General features: G+C 38.5%; 2 protein-coding genes across 2 annotated transcripts; both read right to left on the bottom strand.

The window, feature by feature from the left end:
* Nucleotides 1–17182: 17182 nt before the first annotated feature.
* On the bottom strand, nucleotides 17183–21797 carry LOC125233082. The gene is made up of 9 exons (XM_048138942.1): nucleotides 21713–21797; nucleotides 21089–21170; nucleotides 20500–20635; nucleotides 20040–20103; nucleotides 19710–19761; nucleotides 19497–19541; nucleotides 18900–19026; nucleotides 18278–18438; nucleotides 17183–17844 (listed from the first exon to the last, which is right to left on the bottom strand). Exons 1-9 carry the CDS (start codon nucleotides 21737–21739, stop codon nucleotides 17723–17725), a joined length of 816 nt encoding a protein of 271 aa, XP_047994899.1. The 5' UTR covers nucleotides 21740–21797; the 3' UTR covers nucleotides 17183–17722.
* Nucleotides 21798–22086: 289 nt separating this feature from the next.
* Nucleotides 22087–26459, bottom strand: LOC125233578. Its single transcript, XM_048139634.1, has 6 exons — nucleotides 26442–26459; nucleotides 25619–25962; nucleotides 24068–24344; nucleotides 23077–23262; nucleotides 22404–22481; nucleotides 22087–22143 (listed from the first exon to the last, which is right to left on the bottom strand). The coding sequence occupies exons 1-6, from the start codon at nucleotides 26457–26459 to the stop codon at nucleotides 22087–22089; spliced, it is 960 nt and encodes a 319-aa protein (XP_047995591.1).
* Nucleotides 26460–27938: the final 1479 nt, after the last annotated feature.

The following is a 27938-nucleotide window of genomic DNA, read 5'->3' as shown; positions in this document are numbered from 1 at the left end:
TTTCATTTTTGAATGATTCCAAGCGAGATCCAGTAATGGGTCTATATGTTATTGTTTGTGGAGTATCATGAATAACGTTTAAGAAAGCTGCCCTTTGGCCGCTGTGATCGGAATGAAAACAGTTAAATAATTTCTTATCTATACATTCACAGTTACAAAAAATATTATCTAGGCATGTTGCACTAGTCACACCTACCCGGGTAGGTTCAAGAAATAAATTAAATAAATTAAATGATTTGAACAAACAGAACATTTTAACAGTATTACTAGATGACTCGAGCAAGTTAACATTAAAATCTCCACATACAATAACATGTTTTTGGCCCTTGCATACTATGTCGCTTCTCATCCGCATAGTTTTTCTACTCTATGTGTATGGCGGGCAATATCAGAGTTATTGCGTCGGAGCACTCGCTCAGCCGCGTCGCTGGTCAAAGCGAGCTGGAGTGTTTGCGTAAGGACTTGTGTCACCGCTCGCGCGATTCGTTAGTAACGTTGGCGAAATGATATTAATAAGGGATTTTTTTTGTAGTTTGTTATAAAACATGAAACAAAATAGAAGGGCTCAAAATCAAAAGACATCGGCAACGACTACCACACAAAATAAAGTATCCTGATAATGGGGACGTCACTCAGCAGTTCGGTTACTGAACTGTCTACTTTTATGAATTCTTACAAAGATCTTGCGTTTTGGATTATATAAAATTAAAATAGTGACACGGACTGGACACACCAACGACACTTTTGAGACTGTTAGAAAATATTGCTATTTAACATGTACGAGTACGGCAGCAAAAATAAAATTAAAGTAATTTTTAACTAAAAAAAATTCGTTACTCTTGTCGATTTCAAACACTCCCTTCGGTCGTGTTTTAATTTATCGCCACTCATTTCGAACTTCCTTTTTTACGCACTTGTAACGTAATGTACTATTTTAAGTCTGAAAGAATGATATTGAATAAAAGTCCCATTAGCAAACCAAAATATACATTTTAAGCTAATTACATTTTTGCTAACTTATATCCACATTCATGATTGTAACTGTTGTTATAGCCTGACAAGTTTTTATTTGACCCTCGCCGCGTTGCAGATTTTCAGCTGAACTAATTTCTTTTACTGGCAAGGATTACTATTTGACACCCGTTGTCGAAAGTCATTGTGTACAGGCTTGATGCCTATGTAAGAGTGAAGTGCTTTGTGTTAGTGTTAATAATTGCTCGTGGACAAACATCAGGCGCTAAACCAGTGAATGAACAATTTAATTGTCATCGCTCACTTCCATACCGATCTTTGTAACAGCAACATCTTTTTAATTAAATTAATTTTAAATGTAAAAGGCATTTGATTTGCACCAGTATATCCGCCAAAGATATAACATGGTGGCCCATGAGGGGAAATAAAGAAGAATCCGCGAAGAAATAATCAAGAAAATGCAAAATAATTAAATACGACATCGGCCGACGCGACGAGTAACGGATCTTCAACATCGCAATTCTAGTCTATAGAGGATTGCTGTGTATTCTGAAGCTGCCAGGGGATGTCTAAAGTCACCAGGCTTCAAGAAGCGAGGATCTCCAAGCCAGGGTTCGACCAGTGAAACAGCTAAAGTTCACATCGAGCAGTTACGTTCGTGCGCCGCCACAAAGATAAGTGTCTATCCTTCATTCAATTTCCAATAATCCTAACAACAGGCAATAATACTATTTAAAATACATCTTCATTTGTGTAAATCAAGTGTTTTCAAAACTATAATTACATTAAAATCCTTAAATTAGTTCAAAAAATTCCATTGCATCAGATTTCATATCTACCCGAAACATAAAAAAGTGATCGTTACTTTGCAATTTTATAGAACAAAGAACTTTGCAATTTTAAACAACAAAGTTACTTTGCATTTTAATTTTATTACTTACTTACGTAAATGAAATATCAAAGTGTTTTACTAAGTTGATAATACGTTTTATTGTTTAACCAAGTTAAAAGTGCAGTTTACTTATTGAGTTTAAAATCAATTATATTTAGGTTCCGTTTTCCTTATCTTTATATAACAAGATATTTAAACATTGTTTGCCGACTATTCCAGGGCAATATTATTTTAAATCGTCGTGCGCCGCTGGCATCTTCTGCAAATAAAGTCCGCGGCTCGACATCGGCCGGGAGGAGTCTGCTGAGCGTGCGCAGCCGGTTTCCCTGCCATCGGCAAGTACCACCAGAACGAGGAACGTGAGCCATTTCCATTTTATTTATATCATTGGTCATTACTATCTAAATAAATAATTAAGTATACAAATATAAATTAACAAAATGACTAGCGAAACTGAAAAGGCTGAAAAGTTAATGTTGCTTCAATTATCTAGAAAAAGGGCGTCCGCCAAAGGACAAATTACAAAATTTGGAAAATATTTGGATAGTATTGCACCAAAGACGGAACTAGATAATGTTCAGTTAACCGAGTTAAATTTAAAACTCGCAAAGTTTGAGGCTTTATCCGTCAAGGTTGATGAATTGCAATCTGAAATAGAGGTTTTGAATTTTGAAAATATTTCGGCTGAGATTGAAGAACGTGACCTTATGGAGCACGAAATAATTGTTAATATTGCCACGGCAAAAAACTTGGTCGAAAGATTTTCTAAAAAGTTTGAATGCGAAAAAAGGCGCAGTTCCGCGCATAATACTTCATGTTGTGCAGATGAATGCACTCACCCTCACGAAATAGGGTTGAAATTACCTCAAATACAAATTGCCAAATTTGATGGCGCATATTTTCGTTGGTTAGAATTCCGCGATACTTTTGAAAATTTAATTCACAAAAATGAACGTATTTCAGATATACTTAAGTTCCATTATCTCGTGTCATACCTTCAGGGTGACGCGGCAAGAATCATTTCAAATTTAGAAGTGTCAACAAATAATTATAGTGAAGCATGGAAAATGATTTGCAATCGATATGATAACAAAAGAGTTTTAATTAATCATCATTTAAATTCATTGTTCAATATTAAGCAACTTCCACGGGAGTCAGAGCGATCATTGCGATTTTTGGTTGATCACGTGACCAAGAACTTGCGCGCTTTAACCAGCTTAGGGCAGCCCACAGACAAGTGGGACGTGTTGATTATATTCATGTTATCTTCTAAGTTAGATAGCAACACTTTGCTAAAATGGGAGGAATGCCGTAATAATTTGGACGGTGATGTACACACTTTAGAACAATTTTATAAATTTATGATAGATCGTGCTGATGTGCTCGAATCGTTAAATCGTAACAACAAATCAGATGTTGTTGGTGTGTCAAAGACACCTAGCGTCTCTTCTCGTTCTACAACAAATAATAATTACAGTCAGAGACCAACTCAAAATAATTACAGTCAAAGACCAGTTGAAAATAATTACATCAAATCTTTTGCAAGTTCAACTAATCATAATAACAATAAAAGGCAAAATACATTTACATGTGTTATTTGTAATGAGCGTCATAGGATTTATGACTGTCCTACTTTTAAGGCGAAAGGGGTTGACGAACGAATGATGGATGTGACAAAGTTTAAATTGTGCGTCAACTGTCTGAGGCAAGGTCATATTGAGAGTGAGTGCCGCATGGGTCCATGCCGCGAGCACGGCTGCACCGAGCGACACAACAGTCTTCTCCACCGCCCGCCATCTTCCTCGTCAAGCCATCTCGCTCAAGTAGATGAAGAAGACGCTGTGCATGTCAATTATGCGTATCAAAATACAACTCAAAGCAATCGTGGTCTATTATCCACGGCAATTATTGAAGTCGAAAATCCATTTACTCATGAAAAGCTAAAAATTCGTGCATTTGTAGATAACGGAAGGGAGTCATCGTTTATTACTGAGTCTCTTAAGGCCAGGCTGTCATTAAAGCCTCGCTCTCTTGAAAGTTTGAATGTCATAGGCATGGGTGACACTCCCTCCAAACATTTAATAAAGGGAACTTGTGATGTTCAATTAAATTCAATCAAAAATAAATTTAGTGCTATTTTATCGTGTTACGTTATGGACGAGCTTACCGGTCGCATACCAAAGGCGGTCGTCGATATTAAATCATTCAATTTGCCTAAAAATGTTGAGTTGGCTGATCCAATGTTTCATCAGCCAGGCCCTATAGATGTTGTCATAGGTGCTGATTTATTCTGGGATATTTTAGGTCATGAAGCAATTTCCCTAGGACCAAATAACCCACAGTTAAGAAGTTCGAAGTTCGGTTGGATAGTATGTGGTCGTATATCCGGCAAGAGGATACTCTGCAATCATGCTGTAGTTTCCACAAATCAAAATGAAATTATTGAAAAGTTAGTATCGAAATTAGAGGTCTTGGAAGAAGTTCCCAAGAAGGAAAACTTAAGCAAACAAGAAAGTCAATGTGAAAAATACTTCCTCACTCATACTATAAGGGATGAGGAAGGTCGATTTTGTGTAAATTTACCATTAAAAGAATCTACAAATTGTTTAGAAGATAGCTATAATATTGCCAAAAAACGGTTTCTTAATTTAGGTAATCATTTTAAAAACAAAATCCTACAGTTCAAGGTGAATATGCGAAATCCATTTATGAAAATTCTGATTTAATACATTTTTCAATCTAAATTTTACAGATGAATATGAATTACGTACTTTTAACACTACTACTTACTACTTACTTACTTACTACGTACTTTTTTTTTTTTTTTTTTTTTTTTTTTTTTTTTTTTTTTGTGATAAAAGCAAAATATTGTGTTTGTATATGTTCTATTAGATAATAAATTAATGCGTGTATGAGGACGCCTAGATGCAACTGAATTTTTCTCTTTGCTAAAGGACACCCGATTTTACTTCATGCATCTCATAGGCTAACTAAATTTTATTTTGAAAATAACACATCGTCTGATGTATGCACGCTGATCCTCTCTTGTTATTTTCAACAGTAAGGGAAACTGTATGGCCATGCAGTGAGCGGGCGTCACCTCGCATGGCGCGTTGTAAATAATTGTGTTAGGTGTAGGCCTACGAGCTAAAATATTACAACCTAAAATGGGTAACTTTTATACCACCCTAACGTATTTTAACTACCGATTATCCCTTCTTGTCAGTTGGGCTGGCCTTTGCTGGTCCCTTTAATACAGTTAATAGCAAGGGACGTGGAAGTCGTTTACTTAAATACTACATAATATTTGTGTTCGTCTATATTCGTTACAAATGCATCCATCTAGAAGCCGTTAGTGATTAATTTAACTAAGGATGCATTCACAACCGAGATTTTGCGATAGTTACTAGTAGTAGTAAATATATTACCTACTAATTTTATAATAGCTGCCGCAAGGGAATTAGGGTCATTCATAAAAGATAACCAAAAACCTCTTTTTGATTTTGCAAGTCAAAACCTTATAAAGTTTAGGTTATTTCCGGCTCACACTCTTCATTTTGGTGGACTGAGAAGCCGGCGTTCAATCGGCAAAACATCATATTATAAAGCGTGTTATTGGTAGTAGTCACCTCACTTTTGAGGAAATTCCTACTTTATTTACACAAGTGGAGTCTATTTTGAATAGCCGTCCATTATGCCCGTTGTCGTCATGTCCCAATGACCTTCTTTCCCTATCCCCCGGACACTTTCTTATCGGAAGGCCGCTAACTGCTCCGCCAGCGCAATACCTGGGAGACTGCAAAGAAAATTACCTCCAACGCTATGAACGCCTGGAAAAAATTCAGCAGCATTTCTGGCAACGATGGCAGCGCGACTACGTATCAGAAATGCAGCAAAGGACCAAGTGGAAGAGCAACGCTGCCAAACTGAGCGTCGGTGATATGGTGCTCCTGGCAGAAGACAACGTTCCCCCACTCGCATGGAGGCTCGGCCGTGTTCTTTGCCTCATCACAGGATCAGACGGGATTGCCAGAGTGGCAGACGTTACTATAACTAGAGGCTGCATGCGTCGATCTCTCGTACGTCTGTGTAAACTTCCAACTCCCGAAGAACTTCAGGGTTGAAAAGCAAGTTTTCAACGGCCGGGAGTATGTACAGGCTTGATGCCTATGTAAGAGTGAAGTGCTTTGTGTTAGTGTTAATAATTGCTCGTGGACAAACATCAGGCGCTAAACCAGTGAATGAACAATTTAATTGTCATCGCTCACTTCCATACCGATCTTTGTAACAGCAACATCTTTTTAATTAAATTAATTTTAAATGTAAAAGGCATTTGATTTGCACCAGTATATCCGCCAAAGATATAACACATTGAATGTCAGTGATGTAAACATGAAGCAAATATTTTAAATTTTCTAACGGTTTCATCGCAATTTTGTCCAAAATAATATGATTAAAAGTGAAAATAATTATACTAAACGTGATAAATTACTTACAACAAAAAAGGATGAAGGATTCGACAGCATTTCGATACCAATGTTCTGAAATTGGTTATTGACAAGTCCGGGACTGACAGTTTATAGTGCGGTTCTCCTGTATTAATTTGTTGGTTTCGCGTTTAGCCTAATATATTTTTTGTTCTAATTTAAGGTGTCTTTAGCTCTGCCGTGAAAAATATGTATAGAAATAAGGAGGCCGTTCCATAACTGCCACCAGTACAGAACAAGGTCCCACGAAAAAAAAAAAATAAACATCGATGACTTCGATTAAGGCACAAGATTCATGGATTTTAGGCTGTGCGGAAAGAAGTAGCGAGTCTTAAAACCTTGCTTTTTAAATTTTGATTCTCTAAAACCATGTTTTAATTTTCTACAAATATTAACGGGTAACCAGTACCACATCTCGGACACTGGCGATCAAATATATGAAAGATGCGCGTTCCTAGCACACAGTCTAAGCTCGTGTAGGTGAACACGTACTATGGTTGTATGAGTGAAATATGACAGGTCGACTGTTCGCGTTTTTGACAGGCGGTAACTGTGAGGTAACCGAGAGGGGGTGGGTGGCACTTTCAGCGGGGAGCGGGAGTGGCCATACTGTACGATAGTACTCTTTATTATACTGTGCCAGTACACGCTGTCCCCAATACGTATGACGTCGGCACATTATTGCCATATGAAAGCGGTTTGTAGCGACACTCTTTCAGGGTCAAATAAAATCTTGTCAGGCTATACTGCTGTGTACTTTTTGGCGAGAGGCTGGCAACCTTTTACTGCAATGTCACAGTTTCGATTTCTTTCAACCCCTTGCCAAGAGTGGCACTGAAACTTGAGTAGTTTCATGTGCTTTGCCTACACCTTCATGGGACACAAGCGTGAATGTATGTATGTTGTATGTATGTATGATTGTAACTGCATAACAGAAAACGTAAACATCAGTTTGTCTCTTACAATTTGAAATCGGAAGATCGATACAGTCGCATGTGTGCGGACGAGTGAACCGTGAACGAGCGCAGTCTGCAGCGGGCGGCTCTGATTAGGATAGGTCTGGCGCACACGGACGATTCATTTTTACCCTGTGCGACTGGAAGTCTGTGTGTCTTTGCTGCAACAGTTTCGTAATAAAGGTTTGATTGAATTGTTTACATCGTATTTTCCGTTTTAAAATCTACTTATGACATTTTTTTTGTTATAAAATAAATTACAATTTCCAAAAAGTCCAACAGCTGACATTTCAATTTTAGTAGGATTACGTAAAAAGTCAGTGTTTTTTAGGGTTCCGTACCAAAAAGGTACAAACAGGAACCCTTATGGTGCGACTCTGTCCGTCTGTCTGTCCGTCTGTCACATTCCTAAATATCTCGAGAACTACTAATGCTATCAACTTGAAATTTGGAATAGTTATTGTTGGCGACATCTGTCAGCACGCCTGTGAAACTCGTGCTACATCGTCGAACATGGGTGCGAAGCCGTGTCAGCGACATCTACCGGCGTTTGTCGGAACTTCTGCTTCAGCCTTGAACGCAGGCGCAACGCCGTACTACGTAGCACACTAGCGACATCTATCGGCGCCTATGAAACTTCTACGACGGTGGCGCCACCCAAGACGAGCGGACGTGATTAGTTTCCAGTGGGGGTTACCTAGACGGGGTAGATCGAAGCTTATAAAAACCCTCGAGCACGTGGCTGCGCTCTCTGTTCTGTTCCTGACGCCATTGAGTAAAGTAACTATCTACGGTTATGTTCGGTATCGTTCTAATTTGCGATTAACTTTATTTCCGATAAGTGTTTGTTCTACATGCTCACATATTTAAAATTAATAAGTATCTTATAAAGTATCCTATTTTGTTAACTGATAAATAATATGTATGTTCCCTCCTAATGATTGTGTGTGACAATAAAATGATTAATAAAGTTTATGTTTCGTGTTCTTATGTTTTATTTAATTCTAGATTATCAGTCGATCCAAGTTCACATCAGAAGTGCTGGCAGAATGAAGAAACATAAGCGATCTCGTTCGCCTTCGCCCTCTTCGTCCTCATCATCAGCGAGGACGCCGTCTCCGCCTCCTCCGAAAAAAAAAGAAGAAGAAGGTACCGAAATCAGACGATGGCGAGTTTGTGAGTACCTCCAGTACGATTCCACTTAACAGTATGATACCTGAGTTTGACCCTATTAAGGACAATGTCGATGCGTGGTTAAATATAATCGAATCGTATACACATACGTTTTCATGGAGCGATAGAATGACGCGTTATCAGGCTCTTAATAAGCTTAAAGGTTCGGCTAAAATTTGGTACGATTCGTTGTTGCGAACTAGTTTTGAGTGGACGAATTGGAATTGGCATACGTGGCGTAGTAAAATCTCGGTGACATTTCAAATTAAACGAAATATGTTTGAATGTTTAAAAGAAATAATTGAGTGTAAACCTAATGAAGAACAATCTCTTTACGAATTTTTCTTTGAACAAAAATGCAAGATTGACAGGCTTTCGTTGAATTTTACGGAACACGATATTATATCAATAATATTAGGAAATATGCGCGATAGCACGTTGAGTAGTTCAATAGAAGCGGGTAATTTTAGTACTTGCGACAGTTTAGCCAGTTTTTTGCACAGTCGTAAATATAAAAGCAGATTAGCCTTAAAGCAAACTACAACCGGACAACATAAACAAATTGACACGCGAAATAAATCTGTTTCTTCGCACTTAAGTGTAACACAGACGGCTTCGTCTTCTGCTGATCCAACTTCAGATTCTGTAAAGACCGGGCAACCTCAAAATCGCATTAAGTGCTTTTGTTGCGGCGGGGCGCATAAGAGAAATCAGTGTGAAGTAAAATGTGAATTTTGTGGTAAAAAAGGTCACACTGAATCTGTTTGCTTTAGTAAAAAGAATCAGAAGGTTGAAAAGCAAGAGACGAAGTTTATTGGAAGTGCAAAATCGAATACAAAATTTTTCAAAAAGGTTACAATTAATAATAAATTCGAGCATGAAGCCTTTATCGATCCGGGCAGTAGTTGTAGCCTAATTAGTTCAACATTGGTTAGTAAATTTGCGTTGACGACCACCGTATTAGAAACACCAATAGCATTGCATGGATTTTCAAAAGATATCAGTAAGATAGTAAACAAGTCTTTGAAAGTTTCCTTAAAATTGGATAGTCTTGATTTAGAGAACATAGATATGTATGTTATGGACGACTTGTCTGATTGTGACATTTTAATAGGTCGCAACGTTACTGAACGTCCAGATATTATGTATTCACGTGTGGGAAATGTTTTGACATTCAGTTACCTGAAGTCTTTTGGCAATTTTTGCAATGCGATAAGTGAGGCTCAAATTGATTCCGATTCACATTTGAATGAGTTAGTGCAATTATTTCATAAATATAGTGATTGTGTCGCGAGCAGTGTAAAAGATTTAGGTCAAGTTAATAATCACGAGATGGTCATCGAATTGAACGACACAAAACCTATCCAGTTTAGGCCATATCGTAGTTCACACGGTAATAGGAAAATCATTCGCGAGATGGTAGACGAATTACTAGAAAGCGGCGTTATTAGGGAAAGTAATTCTGCCTATGCTAGCCCCGTTTTATTAGTGGACAAGAAAAACGGCGAAAAAAGGTTGTGTGTTGACTACAGGGCCTTAAATAAAATAACGGTCAAGAACAAGTACCCTATGCCGAGAATTGAAGACCTTATAGATAGATTACAAGGCTGTAAATATTTTACTAGCTTAGATCTCAAAAGCGGTTACTATCAAATAAAAATGAGTGCAGATTCGATTCCTAAAAGTGCCTTTATAACTGAAGACGGCCATTATGAGTTTTTAAAACTTCCATTTGGACTCTGCAATGGGCCGTCATGCTTTCAACAAATGATGAACAAAGTGTTAGGAAATTTAAGATTCGGTAAAATCATAATATATTTGGATGATGTTTTGCTAATTAGTGAAACCCCAGAAGAGAACTTGGCTTTGCTAGAATCTGTCCTAAAAATATTTAAAGAACACAATTTAAAATTAAATCTAAAAAAATGTCATTTCTTGAAAACTGAAATAGATTTTTTGGGATATAGGGTACAGTATAATTCTTTAAGACCTAGTGAAAAGAAGGCGGCAGCTGTTAAAGACTTCCCTCAGCCAAAAACTGTACATCAATTGCGCCAGTTCTTAGGGCTCATCAGCTATTTTCGCAAATTTATAAAAAACTGTGCTCTTTTATCCAGTCCTCTCACAAAATTGCTAAAAAAGACAGTACTTGGTCCTGGGAAAGTAGTCAACAACAAGCTTTTGAAACACTAAAAAGTGCACTGTTGTCCGATAGTATATTGACTATTTTTGATCCGAATAAAGAATGTGTTCTGTACACGGACGCTAGCAGAGACGGAATTGCAGGGATTTTAATGCAGGTAACTGAGGAAGGTGAAAAACCGGTACACTATTATAGTCGTCAAACTTCTAGCGATGAAAAGAAGTACCATTCGTTCGAGTTAGAGTTATTGGCTATTATCGCATCTTTACAAAAATTTCGATTGTATTTGCTAGGCTCCCCGTTCAAAATCATTACGGATTGCAATGCAGTACGTTTTGCAATGACTAAGAAAGAGATTGTGCCACGGATTGCACGGTGGGTACTTTCCACTCAAGAATTCTGTTTTGATATATTACACAGAGATGGCAATAGAATGCAACACGTCGACGCGCTAAGCCGCAATCCCGTGCAATCTGGGGAACAATCGGAAGTAGAGTTGATCATGTCTATTACTGAGGCCGATTGGTTGTTAACTGTACAATTGCAAGATCCTGAAATAGTTAAAATAAAGAAAATTCTTGAATCAGGAGAGGCCGACGCAAATAAAAATATATTTATTAATTACGAGCTTCTAGGCGGTAAAGTGTATAAACGAACTGGTCAAGGTCGCCGCTGGGTCGTGCCTAAGCAGTGTATTTGGCAGATTATTAAATGTAACCACGACGACCTTGGTCACTTCGCCGTGGATAAAACAGTAGAACGCATTAAAGATAAATATTGGTTCCATAAAATTCGACGAACTGTAAAGAAATATATTGACAATTGTCTTAATTGTATATACAATAAGAATAAATCTGGTCCTACAGAAGGTCAATTGCATCCTTTGCCAAAGTACGCGAAACCATATCACACATTGCATTTGGATCATGTAGGACCTTTTGTAAAAACTACAGAAAACAATAAGTATTTGTTGATTATGGTAGATTCGTTCACTAAATTTGTATTTATATTCGCTGTACCAAATACTGATAGTGCTAATGCTATTAATGAATTAGATAATCTTTCGAAAATATTTGGTTACCCAAAAAGACTGATCACAGATGCGGGGTCTTGTTTTACATCAAATAGCTTTAAAGGATACTGTGGTAGTAAAAACATTCGATTGCATACCGTAGCCACTGGTATGCCCCGTTCTAATGGCCAAGCAGAACGTTTTGTAAAGACCATTTTAGAATCTATGAGAGCCATGGGCGCCGATTTGTCCGATGATAGTTGGGATAAATGTGTAAAAGCTTTACAACAAGGCTTAAATAGTACTGTACAAAAAACTACAAAAGCCGTGCCTAGTGAAGTTTTTTTCGGTTACCGTTTACGTACGGATGCAGATACTTTAGCACCTGATAGTGATAGCGAGTCCGAAATAGATGTTACTAAATTACGTAAATTAGTTGACGAAAATATCAAATTTAGCTCCATGCAACAAAAAGAAAGATTCGATAAAACACGCAAAAACGCACGACAATACCAAGAAGGTGACTTGGTCCTTATTAAAATACAAAGTAAATCTAACGATGGCCACAGCACAAAATTGTTACCAATTTTCAAGGGACCATTCCAAGTGGTCAGGGTCTTGGGAAAAGATAGGTATCAGGTGGAAGACGTAAGAGGAGCCGAACGTTGTAATAAACGGTACACTGGAACAGCGGCAGCAGAGAACATGAAACCTTGGATTCGCATCGGTGACTGGGAGATGCCAAATGAGTAGCAGTGTTGGCGAGGTAAATATTTACTTTATTTTCATCTTATTTTGCTATATATTATGTAACAATACATTCTACATAATGTTACAAACTTTATTTTTGCTGATTTTTATTGCGAGCCCTGGTAAAATGCAGTGGGTAATTTAATGGACAGTAATTAGCATTCTCATGCTGTTACATAAGTAATGTACCTTTATAATATTTCATTTTTCTTGTGTTTTTCCCCAGAAAAAAAATTACAATTTAATAGTAAATAACTAAGTTATCTATTATTAAATTGGCAAGATTGCATTAAGGGAAGTGTGCCGGGTCTAAAATTATAATGAGCCGGTAAACACTAAGTTACTAGAGTGGACACGAGCACAGATAGTTCAGATAGAGGAACAAGGTGCTAGAAAGACACTGTAATGTAACTAGTGTGGTGATTATGAATTAGATCAGCGCGTTTCCATTAGTGTAACGAGTGTAATTAATTTTGAATGGTGGTTCAATATATACATTAAACTTATTTGTTTGTTGACAGCATTTTACCGGACTCGTGGAGTGCCCGAGGCGGGCACAACTGTCGCATGGCCGTGTTGGCGACATCTGTCAGCACGCCTGTGAAACTCGTGCTACATCGTCGAACATGGGTGCGAAGCCGTGTCAGCGACATCTACCGGCGTTTGTCGGAACTTCTGCTTCAGCCTTGAACGCAGGCGCAACGCCGTACTACGTAGCACACTAGCGACATCTATCGGCGCCTATGAAACTTCTACGACGGTGGCGCCACCCAAGACGAGCGGACGTGATTAGTTTCCAGTGGGGGTTACCTAGACGGGGTAGATCGAAGCTTATAAAAACCCTCGAGCACGTGGCTGCGCTCTCTGTTCTGTTCCTGACGCCATTGAGTAAAGTAACTATCTACGGTTATGTTCGGTATCGTTCTAATTTGCGATTAACTTTATTTCCGATAAGTGTTTGTTCTACATGCTCACATATTTAAAATTAATAAGTATCTTATAAAGTATCCTATTTTGTTAACTGATAAATAATATGTATGTTCCCTCCTAATGATTGTGTGTGACAATAAAATGATTAATAAAGTTTATGTTTCGTGTTCTTATGTTTTATTTAATTCTAGATTATCAGTCGATCCAAGTTCACATTATGAACATTGTAAACCTCTACAAATAGAAAGTATAATTTTTTTTAATTTATGAATTTTAATTGTAGAAAATGGCCAAAATGAATGGGGGGCAAACTGTAAATTTCAAGTTACTAGATCAAGTGGGATATCGTTAGAAAGAGCGCAAATTGAACGTAAATAAACTATTTTTAACCGACTCCAAAAAAGGAGGAGGTTCTCAATTCGACTGAATGTTTTTTTTTTTTTTTTTTTTTTTTTTTTTTTTTTTTTGTATGTATGTTACTCGATATCTCCGAGAATCGTGGACCGATTTTCAAAATTTTTTTTTTGATCGAACCGGTATAACCCCGAGATGGTCCCATTGGCACCAAGTCAGGGTCTGATGATGGGATCCTGGAGAAATTGAGGGAACTCTTCAAATGTTATAGGCTTATGTAATGTTTTTAGTCTATTTTTCAAAGGTACACCAGTATTTACGTCTGATGGTAATAATTTTATGTGGCTGAGCTGATGATGGAAGGTCAACTCCTCAATGGTTAGGAGTTTAAGGATAATTCTTTCACTACTGTACATGTATTCGAACTGATACATATAATATCACTAGGAACCACTAAAAATCAACTGAGCTGATGATGGAAGGTCAACTCCTCAATGGTTAGGAGTTAAAGGATAATTCTTTCACTACTGTACATGTATTCGGACTGATACATATAATATCACTAGGAACCACTAAAAATCAACAAATAAATAAACTTTTTAACAAAAAATAAAACCGCCTTCAAAAATAAGCGCGTTACAAAACACGGAGAAACTAAAAAGCCAAAAATAATAAACCTTTCAATTCAGATTTCTTATCGTATTGCAATAAGCTAAACATCCAAATTATAAACAAATCAATTATTTTTGGAGTCGGTACCAGCCTGTGTATGGTTGGGTGGGGCAAACAGGCAATAGCAAGGCGACGAACAGGTCTGGTACCGACTACAAAAATAATTGATTTGTTTATAATTTGGATGTTTAGCTTATTGCAATACGATAATAAATCTGAATTGAAAGGTTTATTATTTTTGGCTTTTTAGTTTCTCCGTGTTTTGTAACGCGCTTATTTTTGAAGGCGGTTTTATTTTTTGTTATTTATAATTTTTTTGTTGTGGAAAAAAAAAGAATTTTGAAGGAAAATGTAAAAAAAATACCGTCCCCCCCCCCCCCCCCCTTATCTCCGAAGTTTACCAACTAAAAATTATGAAAATTTTAGGAAACATTGGTTTTATGCTAAATATTACAGGAAAAATATAATCGTGTTTGTATCTTGGAAACTTTTTTTTTAATTCACAAATACCTTTCATATTTTTACTTTCAATTTACCCACCCTTGCGAATGTATGTATATCGTACTACAAATTAATACGAGATGTTACGTAGACCGTCTTCTTTCCAATAAAGTAAAAACTGTTTAAATCGGTTAACATTATAAATAATTAGACAGTATGCGTCGCGCTCTCGACATGTAAAGGCGGGGTCGCTACTCTTGAGAAAGGTTCTCGAAATTGAACCGAAACATGTTGAACGCTATATCGACTTAATACGTGAGTAACCCGCTTAAAATATTTTTAAATATGTATGAGTCTCACGGGAGTTTTATAGTTAAAATAAATAATTATCCCTGAAAAACCAACATAGTATACAGGTCGCGCAAATTAGTTAGCGAATTCACGAAGAGATGGCGCTATACACAATAATGCTTATTAGTACCCATACTTTTGTCTTCTAGTCAAGTCATTAGAGTTATATGAAAACATGAGATTATTTTAACTAGGTAGTTTGAAAGAAAGTTTGTACGGGACCCTCGGTGGGCGAGTCCGACTCGCACTTGGCCGGTTTTTTTTAAATATTTGAATGCTATTTTAATCTAAGAAACATGCATACAAGCACAAATAACTATAAAATTGTTATTAACCTACATATAAAAAGTTAGTAAAACACATAAATGGAAAAATGGAGCATTATGGTTATTAAACCCAATCGAGAAATCATGAACAACCTTTCCCATTATCTGGACAAAGGTGGTATTGTGGACGAGTATCCATAAGTAACACAAAAGATATTTCTATTAGTTAAACCTCCAGTCAGTATTGCAGAGCAACAATATGTATACCTTAGGCCCACTTGCACCAACCACTTAACTCAGGGTTAGTGGGCTGTCATCTGTCAAATTCCATATAAAAAGGTAGGTTAACCTAGTGGCTCTAGCAATATTAATTTGTCAAAGTGCTATGACATTCGGACTATCAAAAACAATCTACAGTCTGCGGCTCATTGAACACTGATCGTGCTTTGATGCCTCTGATTAAACCCGTCTGATTGTGTTTACTGTTTATGTTTGCACGAGTATGTTACTATAATATGAAACGACAAACGACCATGTTCCGTTCCATTCTTTTTGAGGTACGAAAGGGGACCCTGCGAAATATAAATTACGAACAAAAATGTACTGCTAATAATCAACTGACACCGAAATATTCATGGCTACTACTTAGTTACTACATGTACATAACATAACAATAAACATAATACACCATACATATACATAGTTTTGCCTATAGTAGGTACCATCTGACTACTTATAGCATAAAATTGTTGTCAAACCTTGATAGATTGTGCTCACGACTAAAAATAAAGTAAAAATTAAAAAAACTCACTGCGTTGGACTCTAATTTGAGGCTCCGAGACACCAGGTGCCGTAGCCGAAAGGCATTTCTGCGACGCAAAACGAAAACGAAACGCCGCGAAAGGTAGTCTGGATCTGTCACGCTAATACGCAAGAGCGATAGAGATAGATATCTACGAGCGTTTCGTTTCGTGAGCGTTTGTGCCATTCCGCTACGTATCCTGTCCATCGTCATACCGATTACGCTGCACGGCTGCAGAGTTCTCGTCACGATCGCCCGCCGCCAGTATTTCTTTTTTCTGTGATAGGAGACAAATGAGCAGACAGTTCACCTTATGGTAAGCGATCACTGTCGCCCATGGACACCCGAAACACCAGAAATGTTGGAGGTGTGTTGCCGGCCTTAAAGACGGATAAACGCACTTTTATTGAAAGTTTGAAGGTCTTCTCGGTCCAAAAATACCGCAGGCGATAGTTCATTTCAGGCAATAGTTTAGCTGTACGAGGCAGGAAGTTTCTGGAAAAACGCACAGATGAGGACTGCCAGCCATCAGTGATGGAGATGGAAGTTTAGTGTTGTCGCGTGTGGCAATGGCAAAAAGAATCAGTATCAGTGATTACGACTATTTTCATCTTTCACAATGGTATTATTATTTTACTGTACAGTTGATAGAATCATAATGATGCTTTATTTTATATATAATAACAAATGCAAAGGAAAAGTAATAAACACAAACTTCAGCCTCATCTAAGACTAAGCGAACCATTTTGATAATCAATTTTACACAAAACATAAATCTAACTTTGGGACACCGCAAAAGTTAATTCCAAGAGTACAGAAGTAACATCGTAACATCCAGACCTAAAAACTTCGGAGGCACACCGCACTCTATTATTAACAAGTTTTAAAATTAATTATTCAGAAACAAAACAAAACTTGGCGAACACAAACAACTTTATTAAAAACTTGAGAACTTAACATTACGCTCTTTGCTTACAAACTTTTGTCACTTCTTAGAAACTCAAAACTTGTTTTGAAACTTAAACGTGATAAGGTTTTTTTTGGGTCCATGGACGAAAACTAAATTGCTTAAAATACTCATAGATTTGAATCTCATATTATTATGTCCCTATGAGCCGATTGGAATCTTTTCCACCGTTAATGACTTGACATAAAGCAACTACATTTGGTTCGTCATGCGATTAAGTATAAATATTTTGGAAACATTCGCTTGCTCGGGTATCAACGTGCACACACGGCACGTGTGTGGTTAAACAATAATTTCGCCACTTTGTAATACAAATACCAATTATAATATCGACCATTATCCGTATATTAACTTATAGAAATATGAGATTCTTAAAAATAAAAATAAAATGCATAGCGGACATCCCATCCCATTATACTTATGCTGCAATTAACGAAATAGACTCAATAACTCTATAAGTAATTATAAAATTGCATAATATTGTATTAGATATTACTTGTATAATAGTAAGAGTAACTCATCCATTAAGCCACAAAATCGGACAAATGATTAAATTATTTCTTCTTTTGATCAGTCTTCTTCTTTTGTGCGTTTTCAGTTAAAACTAGTGCTTCTTGCGCAATAGCGTCGTCTCTTTCTTCCAGGACCTGATGCAGTTCCGGTGTCCAACTCGCATCTAAGAATAACGTAAGTAATCAGGCTGTTTGTCAAATATCTCGTTATAATAGCTTTATTGGCACCTTTATATACTCGTCAAGAGACCCCATCAGATAGGTCGTGAACGACTGAATATATAATGTTGACTTCAATTTTCGCCTATCCTTTTATAGGTTCGAAGGTTGCGTTACACATTAGTGTATGGTCCCAAAAGCGAGTGCCTTTTAGTACATTAAAGTGAATGGGTATTCAAATTAGCGCAAAGCATCTATCTTATCTAAATACCAAGCACTACGAGCATAAACGTAAGCTACTATCAAAAATCGCTTAGCGAGAAGGAGAAGCCTATGAAGGAACCAGATCTTTAACAGAATAACATGACGTCACAATCATCCGCATTGACTTAAGGACTGGGGAAGAAAAGGTTCAATCATTCAATGAGTACTACTCACCAACAAACAGCTTTGTCAGCAAATTACACCGGTTCCTATGCTGTCCAAGGATATGAATCTTGTTGTGATCCTGCAATTCTCTCATGCGATTCAGGGCATTTTCGAAACGTAGGAGCCTCTCGGCTTTCGCAGCTTCTGACATTTCTGGTGTTATCATTACTCTAAAATAATAAAAGGAACTTTAGGCTGGCCATGTTTGATATTTGTCCTCAGGAAATTTAGTAGGTTCCTAGTTCCTACAAAAGTACCACGTTTGTATAACTTGAAAGGGCTCTCAATGCTCTCATAGACATATTTGATCCTGAACTTTCATTATTTTTGCATTTTCCTGCTTCTTCCCACAGGTCATGGAGTCCCGGGGCCAGCTTGACATCTAATCTAATGATTTGGGAAGGCAATCGTTTTCACAAAAGCAATGGCGAACTAGTGCCTAAAGATAAATTTGAGATTTAATGATAACCTTAGCTACTTTGTTTTGATATCGTAATATTAAGCAATTTATTTAAGTACATAATACAATGGAAACTTAGTAAATAAAAACCTTTGCAGTCGAAACTCTAGAACCGTGATGCCCAAGCGCCCACAAATTAATTTGGGAGCAAAAAATTGGAAGCAAGCTTACTTTTCATCTTCAATTATCGCTTTCAGGCAGAATGGTATGAATGGTAAAGCCACAAATTTGTCCTTCAGTGCCTCAGGTAGATTTAAAAACTTGGCCTCCTCTTCGATTTCCACTGACATTTCCAGCACTGAAATTATAATAGCCATAAAATTAAAATTATGGAAAATCCCCCAAATAGTGAACAGATTCATATCAAACACGGCTAAGACCACTCCCTAAATCTAAATCGGTTCATCCGTTCGGGAGCTACGATGCTACAGACAGACACACACACACAGATAGACATACACGTCAAACTTATAACACCCCCATTTACGTCGGGGGTTAAAAAAGCTAACTGCGTTCGAGGGAAGCCAGTACCTACTGTCAAAATCGTGTAACTTGACAGTCTAATTATCGAGGGTTTACTGGTGAAACCCGATAAGTTGATCAAACTGGTTTTTGAAATTCGAACTACATAATATGTGTAATTTCCACAATGTTGTTATTTCAAGGACAAATTATCTCGATTTATCGGGTTTCACCAGTAAACCCTTGTTATATGTAATTGGTATTCAATAAATCTGGTAAAAATATTTTAATTATTCTTGAACTTACTTCCACTCTCCGTTGCAGGGGTAGGGCGGACTGGAACATCTTCTTCTGAAAGACAAACATTTTTACAAAAACCAGAAATAAATTACATTTCTCTCTTTATTCAAGAAAAACTGACAAGCTTCTAGTGCCCGCGATCAGAATAGAGTCCTCTGCAATCATGACAGACACTGGAAATAGTTTTGGCGATTTTAGTTAAAAATTCATTTTACTAACCTTTTTTCGATTCAACGGCCTCTTCACCCATAAATTCAGAAAATAAATTTTCCTGTTAAAATTAAAATTATGTTTAGTAAAATAATGCAGCAGCTACCAATCTACATAATTAAAAATTGCAATCAGAGAGAGGATGTCTAGCCTGTTGCCAAAGTCGATACATGCGATTGTAACGATGAAAGGTCGAATCCTTATTTTATTTTACTTTGATAAACTACCTAGAAGACATAAAAATACTATAAAAGTATGCTTATGGGCAGAAGGATGGTGACTATTACCTAAAATCTTATAAACTATTTATATCTCCATACTTAAAATAAAATATCTTACTTCTTCGACAGATTTTTCACTTGGTATTACCGGTACTTCTAAAAACTCTTCACGGAATTCTTTTCTGAAATAAATGTATCAAATACACAATAATATGTTTTCGTTTTCTCTAAACTATTGTATTTTATAATTATAAGGTATAATTTCTACTAGCGGATAATTTCAACTAGTCAACATTTCCCCATGTTTTACACTATTAAATAAAATTCCATATGTGTTGATGATAGATGAGTTTCTTAACCTCACCAATAATAGGGAGAAATATGCAAATCTGACTGCCAACCTTCACTAATTGGAGAGGCACTTGAAGAAGAAGAAGACACTCAAACTCTCAGTACTAACTACGTTGCTTTCTGCCAGGTCCCAGAGTTAACAAGCCGCTTTGAACTCCAGCACACGTGGTTGTGATGTTCACCCCTCATACACTGAGCCTTACTACACTCCAACTTTCAACACTCACCTGATTTGAGCTCCACGCTGGTTCCTACCCGGTTCTTTAGCATCCCAGAGCCGGCGAGCCGCCTCGAACTCCAGCGCGCGGCTGTGGTCTTGTTCCGCCATGATACCTCCTCCTTGGGCCACACTACACTCCAACTCTTAACAAGAAATAAAATAGATATTGTAACGGCTATTGATAAGAATAAGGTTGGCGCAGCATATCGTCACTACTTTAAAAAAATCTCGTATCTCACGCTGTTCCTCAAAGTTAAAACGCAGTAAGTCTATATGCATTCCATACATACTTACTACAATTTTCTTTTCATTGACAGACGAAGATACAAGTTTTTTTAAAAGTAGTGACGATCTTTTCCTCTTCGAAACGTTTTGTATCACGAGTCATCTCATCATTAACTTGATTTCGTTTCATATCATGTCTCACACGGTCCACGTCTTCCTCGGCTTTCCTCTCCCGTTACTGCCTTCCACATTCATTCGTAATATCTTTCTCGGCCCACGCCTGTTCACTTTATGTTTCCTGAACCATAATTATTTTGTTCGGAATTTTTCTTTATATTTAATTAGTTTCATATTTATACAAAGTTACAAACCTGCATACGCGTCGCCAGGTTGGGGGTGTAAGCGCGACGGCGGGCCAGATGCCGCTGCTGGTTTATCCTTCGCTGACGGAGACTGTCAACAAGGCATGGAAGCAAATATTCATTGTTATTTATAAATACAGTAAAAACTATGTGGACGAAAAAGTTCCCGTCAAAAAAGATATCGATGCTTTATTTTTCAACTAAGTAGGTATACAGGCATATTGTAATGCGCTTATGAACGTCAAATGAAGCTACGCCGTCTCTAACCCTACGCCTCAGCCTCGAGAAGATTTCAATCCCCGCTCAGTTGGAGGAGGGTATCCACTATGGGATTGGCAAGAAACTCGGCGGGCCACATCTTTTCAACCTTTTGAGGTTTGAGATTGGCACCAATAACGATAGCTTCTCTTGTCAGCATAAGCCAGAATGATTTTACATGATATTCTTGTAACGTTTTAGATTTTTATGGCTGGGAAAGTCCCAGCAAAACAAAACTAGCGAAGTTACAGACATGGAATACTTTGAAGGGTTTAGAATGGGAATTTTCTTAAATTATGCTTCAAGAATTTAGAAAAACTACGAATAGTGAAACATATTAGCATAAAATGCCTTCAATTGTATTTACGAGGTTACCTTGCTTGGAGTTGGTGGTTTTTTCATAACTGATTCAATTTTGGGTGGTTCTAGAATGTTTCTGACTTCTTCCACTCGTTTCCATTGGTCCAAAGATAGTGGCCAACCATCGGGACATGACAATCTAAAGTATGGAATCCAACTTTAACATTTTGAACGTTTAACGCTAGACATATACATATGTGCTATATATATGTAAATGTTCATGGCAATATAAACGATGACGTATATTATTAAGCAATTTTGTGTGTATAAGTAGGTAGGCTAGTTTTCGCTAAATAATAAATATATTATTTTTGTAAAGGATCATGGAACGTGTGAAATAAAAGCACTTTGACTTCTATGGTGTTAAATAAGAAGTGGTCCAGAAAAACTCACTCAATTGTATATGTTCTGGCTTGCAGACTGGTTGAAGTTTTGACATCCTTAGTCTAGAAGAAAAATATATTATACGAGTATTATATAAATAAAGGTACCTAATACGAGTACGATATGCCCTGATTTAACAATTTTTGTAGTGTTGGTGTGAATCTCACGCATGGTTTAGGTACTTAATTTCTCTTGCAACTATTAAAGTGAGTGACTTCTTAGTTTAAGGTAGAATAAAAATAAAACTAAAACCATAACAAATTGTTAAATCAATCAATGAATTTACTGTATTAATACTAATGAATTAATACAAAAGTCTTACTAGTCCTAGCTTATTAGCAGATCTTTGTTTCAAATTTGCACTAGCACTGCCTATTCTCGATTTTTTCCCCAGTTGAGTCTGAAAAAAATAAAAAAATAAAAATTGTTAGTGCTTTTAAACTAGAAACACGATTTGTTATTAAATATAATTTTTAGGCACTGGTCCCACCAAAGCGATGAGCTATGAGCTATCGGCTATAAAAACGAACAAAAGATACTTGTCTTAGTCGCTCCCGTGTAACCGAGCTTACTTGCTTGGTGGGATCAGTGCCTTATGCTAGATCCACACATATATTTGGCGAATATAATTATGTGATGGCGTCTCTTTCACTCCGCTTGGATAACGAGAGAATAGATGGTATCACGAATATTCGCAGAGTCTCTACATGTTTGGATGCACCTATAGCACACCTCGGACACTGGTAATCAAATATATGAAAGAGGCGCGTTCCTAGCACACAGTCTAAGCTCGTGTAGGTGAACACGCACTATTCTTGTATGAGTGAAATATGACAGGTCGACTGTTCGCGTTTTTGACAGGCGGTAACTGTGAGGTAAACGAGAGGGGATGGGCGGCACTTTCATCGGGGAGCGGGAGTGGCCATACTGTACGATAGTACTCTTTATTATACTGTGCCTATAAATTGTATAATGCATATTTGCTGAGAACTAACCGCACTTATATGACTTATATATGCCTGGGAGCGAGACGCCGAAATACTCTTGGTTTTCACTATCGGGGGCACACCAGACTCCACCTTGATGTAGGGCCAGAACACCTCGCCCGTTCCTTCACATTTGTCCAAAACTTCCGTACTACCATCGTCATGATGTAGCCGAAGGGTTGCTACCAACTTTAACTGAAAATTCCATTTGGGTTGTAGAATCTTCAACTCATTTTTATATCAATCGGACTTAAGCCCACTTGCACCAACCACTTAACTCAGGGTTAGTGAGCTGTCAACAGTCAAATTCCATATAAAATGGAGGACCCTCGGGTTAACCCTCCAAAGATAATATAATAAAATAAAAATTTTTCGTTGGTGCAAGTGGCCCTTACAGTAGCAAAAAATGTTGCAATCCTACTTTATGAATCATTAATTTTGCATTCCAGTTTGGGTTTAGAGAGATTCTTTATACAATTGGATCTAGTCAAACAAATTGATTGTTTTAACACTATATTAATGATATTAACACTATACTTGTATTTCATTATTCTAAAACTAAGCTTGAGAACGCGTTTCATTATGACTTAAGCGGACATATTTTTTATATTATTTTTGCAAAAGATTTCACTGAATGAATGCAATATTCAGTCTTGATCAAACGTATTGTAAAAAGGTACATGTTAAACTTTCGTGAGACATATTCAAATAATTAATGAATCTACGGTTGTACTCACGTTATAATATCGCTATTGCTGCGACATTTTTCGGGCCAATTCGGAGGCCCCTCTTCAGGCATATAGGGGTTCACGCGGCGGCTAAACTCCGTAGACGGTCAGTCTCCTATTTGCTGTGTACTCCTATATGCCTGAAGAGGGGCCTCCGAATTGGCCCGAAACATGTCGCAGCAATGGCGATATTATAACGTGAGTACAACCGTAGATTAATTAATTATTGTATAATTGCTTCAAGCAAAAAAGTTACAAATATTTTTACTTACTTCAGGAGAACTAGCAGCAGCCCTAAAACTGACAGCCCCATGCTGCATCACAAACAACCTGATCCCTCCCAAGATGTTCCTCCTGTTTGGGACAAAAAGGGAATCTATGTGCAGCTTCGAAGATGGTGGGAGAGCTATCTCACGGCAGCAATCGGCGTATGGACTGTTGCAGACATGGAAGACGTCCTTCTTGGAAGTGAGGACTGTCAGGTGCCAATGAGCTTCGGCGTGAGCGCCCAGCGGCTTGGTCAAGGTGCCGTGGCCCATCACCATGTAACTAAAATAGAGTATACAATCTGTTTTTATTGAATTCCGTTAACTTTAAGTTTTCTCTAACTGTTTTCTCTAAGAAACTTGCGTCTTAACTCTTACGGTTATCGAGTTATTAGCCTTTACCAATTCCTAATGTTATTTTTTTTGACATGTGCCGTCAATCACTTGACACTAACTTGAATGTTATTCTTAAGGGTGTCTCACACTAATAAATTCATTTATTATGTATGAAAATGATGAAAATTTTTATTTTGCGAATTTAACTACAAGTGATATACAGGATGGTTAGTGATAATGAACCTAGCTACGTGTCGAATTTAACGGAAAACAAAAAAAAAACACGGTGTATAATTTATACAGGGTGAAATAAAAAGGACCGTTAAACTTTGCATAGTGACTTTCGAGGTCATAAATGTCATAATGAACAACTTTTATTATGGGACCATTTACTAAACTCGCGAAAAAAATTGGTTGTTCCATAGGAATAAGCGGCATCATGAATTCATGACAGTCGAAATGTATGAAACAGCCACATTATTTTGGTCCCATGATAAATCTTATTCATTATGAATTATGACCTCAAAAGGCACTATGCAAAGTTTGAACGGCCCTTTTTATTTCACCGTGCATACAGGGTGGTAAAATCGAATGCCACATAGATGGCAACTACCTTAAATATTGTAAATAGCACATTTTGTGTAAGGGAGACTTTCCTTTGTTTTTAAAAACAATAAATTCTGCATTTAAGGATTTATGAAAAATCGCTTGCCTCAGTCGGGACTCGAACCGGTCAAATGTGACAAAAAATAACGTGCCGTATTTTATGATGCAGATTGAAAGGGTTACTGATAAGGTTCATTTTTCTTTAAATTACAAATACAATCAGAATAACGGAAGGCCATGAAAATTTGGCACGTTATTTTTTGTCACATTTTACCGGTTCGAGTCCCAATTGAGGCAAGCGATTTTTCATAAATCCTTAAATGCAGAATTTATTGTTTTTAAAAACAAAGGAAAGTCTCCCTTACACAAAATGTCCTATTTACAATATTTAAGGTAGTTGCCAATGTTGCCATTGATGTGGCATTCGATTTTTCCACACTGTATAATTATCATGTTTTGTAGGATTTAGTACTAATGTTTTGTTCTCGCTAGACTTCTAGAAATGAAGAATTACCGTAGAAAAACATAAGAAGAGATAACTTGTATTTTTGTCCGTATTAAAAAAATATAGGTAAGTACTTTCTATTAATCAAACTAGGTAATCTAGATACTCACCCAAAATAATTTGGTTTCATGTCAAACGTTTTAGCTGTCCGGAATACTAGTGGCAATTGCAATCCTGTATCATTATTATACACATCTATTGTGTTAAACTGTAATGTTCCTTGAAGTGCAAAATGAACTTTAACATGTTCGTGACAGTAGAAAACTCCTTGGAAGTAAGGAATCCACTTGCTCTGGGCTGCAACCGGGGCTTGGCCAGAAAAGGTCTGTAGGCCTGTGGTTCCACTTAAGGCTGAAGCCACCGAATAGGCACTCTTGGCTCCAGGGTACATGGTGAAAAACTCGTTCATGAGGGCAGACAACGCTTCGGTGTGTCCGAAAGCAGATTCGTTAAGCTGAAAATATCGTACAGTCACCAGATATATCTGAGCGGTCGGGGCGTGCAAAAATATCTGAACACGTCTCTAACGCCGCGGCAACAGAGGCATGTTCAGATATTTGTGAGCACCTCGACCGCTCCGATATATCTGATGGTGGCTGTACAAAGCATACTTATAAGAAAATCACAGTTTTCTGAAATACATTTACAAAATATCAACCGGAAAATTAACAATGACCTAACATTGGTATATGAACCTAGGAATCAGTTAAGTTCTGCATACCGCTTTAAGTACAAATACTCTTATTCTGGTCCAGCTGAGGATCTAAATTCCCTGACACCCGATGTAAATTCCTGGCTTAATGATCTCAAAGCTGTACTCTGATTGCCTGAACATGCATACCATACGTAAATTAGGGCGGAGGCGGGTCCATGTGCAAGTGATAATTTGCGACCGGTCGCTTCTTGCGGTGGGTCTGTCTCTATGTCAGCTACCTGTCCGGTAGCTGGCATGGTGGATGGTCTCGGGAGTAGCACAGGTTGCAGAGATCCCCGAGGCAAAACTGGTTGTGCTCCTTCCCGAGGTTACTGCCTGTTAACTGCCTGGTTCTACCGTAGAAACAGGTAAGAACGGAAACAACCAGTTGAACCATCGTAGGGCGAGTTTTGCAAGGGAGCGGACACAAGGACCGGAAGTAGGTGTTGTCATCCGGATGACTGCATCTCCAACTGGGCCAAGTGAGTGAACCATTGTAAAACACCCTTAGTGTAATCCCAACCTATCCATATCCTCAGATGGGTCGCAATGTTTGCCAGCATGGCGACATCGCTATAGGCTTGACTTCTTCATGAGGACGAGTCTGTAGGGGTGGGGTGATGATGGCAAACAACGATCCATATCCCGTATAATCAGCCGTAGGCGATGACGTGGCATGTCGCAGCGGGCTTCCCATCCACAAAGAAGGATGGGAGGCGGTAGAATGCCACCCGCGTGTTTGTGCCGTGCGCGGGGACCCGTACGGGTGGAGAAGGAGATCCTGGGAGTCTAGGCGAAGCAGGGGTCTGCGGTCGTTATCCCTGTTAGGCGAAGCTCCTTTGGCTCCATATTCATCTCACACGGGCGGTCTTAGTCTAGCCAGCTAGGATCAATCGGCTGCCGTGTCCAGTCAGATGGCCACAAGGTTAGTTCTCTGGGGTGTAGGGGTCTGTAATCGGCGGAGCACGATTCACTGCGTCGGCTGAGGAGCTGACCAGGGTTTTGGCACCGTGCGGATTCACAGACAACGCATCCTGGATTACTATAGCAGACTTGGTAGCCCTAATGCTTCAATGCATTCCAAATGTGTGGCTCCGTGGTGGGTGGGGAGCCAGTTTGCTGAAATTTTTCAATGTGTGTATGGATACTAATGTACCTATAACGACGGGGGGGGGGACGCCGTACCCGTACGGGATGAGGCGAAGGCGCATAGCGCAAAGGTTGCTGCACCAGCGAATAGTGGGGCTGTCTGTGACAGATCCACGAGCGTTGGCAGCGGCAACACGTGGACGTCCGCAAGGACGGGGGCGAAGCGTAGGGGCCACGGCGGAGCTGGCCATCCCAACAGCACCAACCCGTCTCTTCCCTTAGGGTTGAAGAGTGGGGGGCAAAGCAAGCACCCCTCGGGGAGCCGACTAGCGCTGGTGCTGGGGGGATTGGCCGCGGAGCAACGGCCAACTGCGGGAGGGACGCACCGCTTCCAAATTCTGGTGGGGCGGCTCCGGGCGCCATAGACGACGCTACTGCACCCCAGGGTGCGGATGCGCAGTCGGGTGGAGGAGTAGCCCCAACCAGGAGGCAGAAGAGGCGTGCGAAGGCGCGGGAGAATAGGGACGCGCAAGTGGGGGCCGGACCCTCCACTAGTGGGGCGGGGAGGCAGCCTAACAAGAGGTCACTGGGGGCCAGTGGCGACTCTTCTCTGCTCGCTGGCGACCACAAGCGAACGAGGGTGGGGG

The sequence above is a fragment of the Leguminivora glycinivorella genome, chromosome 14 (genome assembly GCF_023078275.1).
Source record: "Leguminivora glycinivorella isolate SPB_JAAS2020 chromosome 14, LegGlyc_1.1, whole genome shotgun sequence".
NCBI lineage: Eukaryota > Metazoa > Arthropoda > Insecta > Lepidoptera > Tortricidae > Leguminivora > Leguminivora glycinivorella.
Note: the sequence above shows the minus strand (reverse complement) of the source record. Positions and strands in the feature narration are given on the sequence as shown.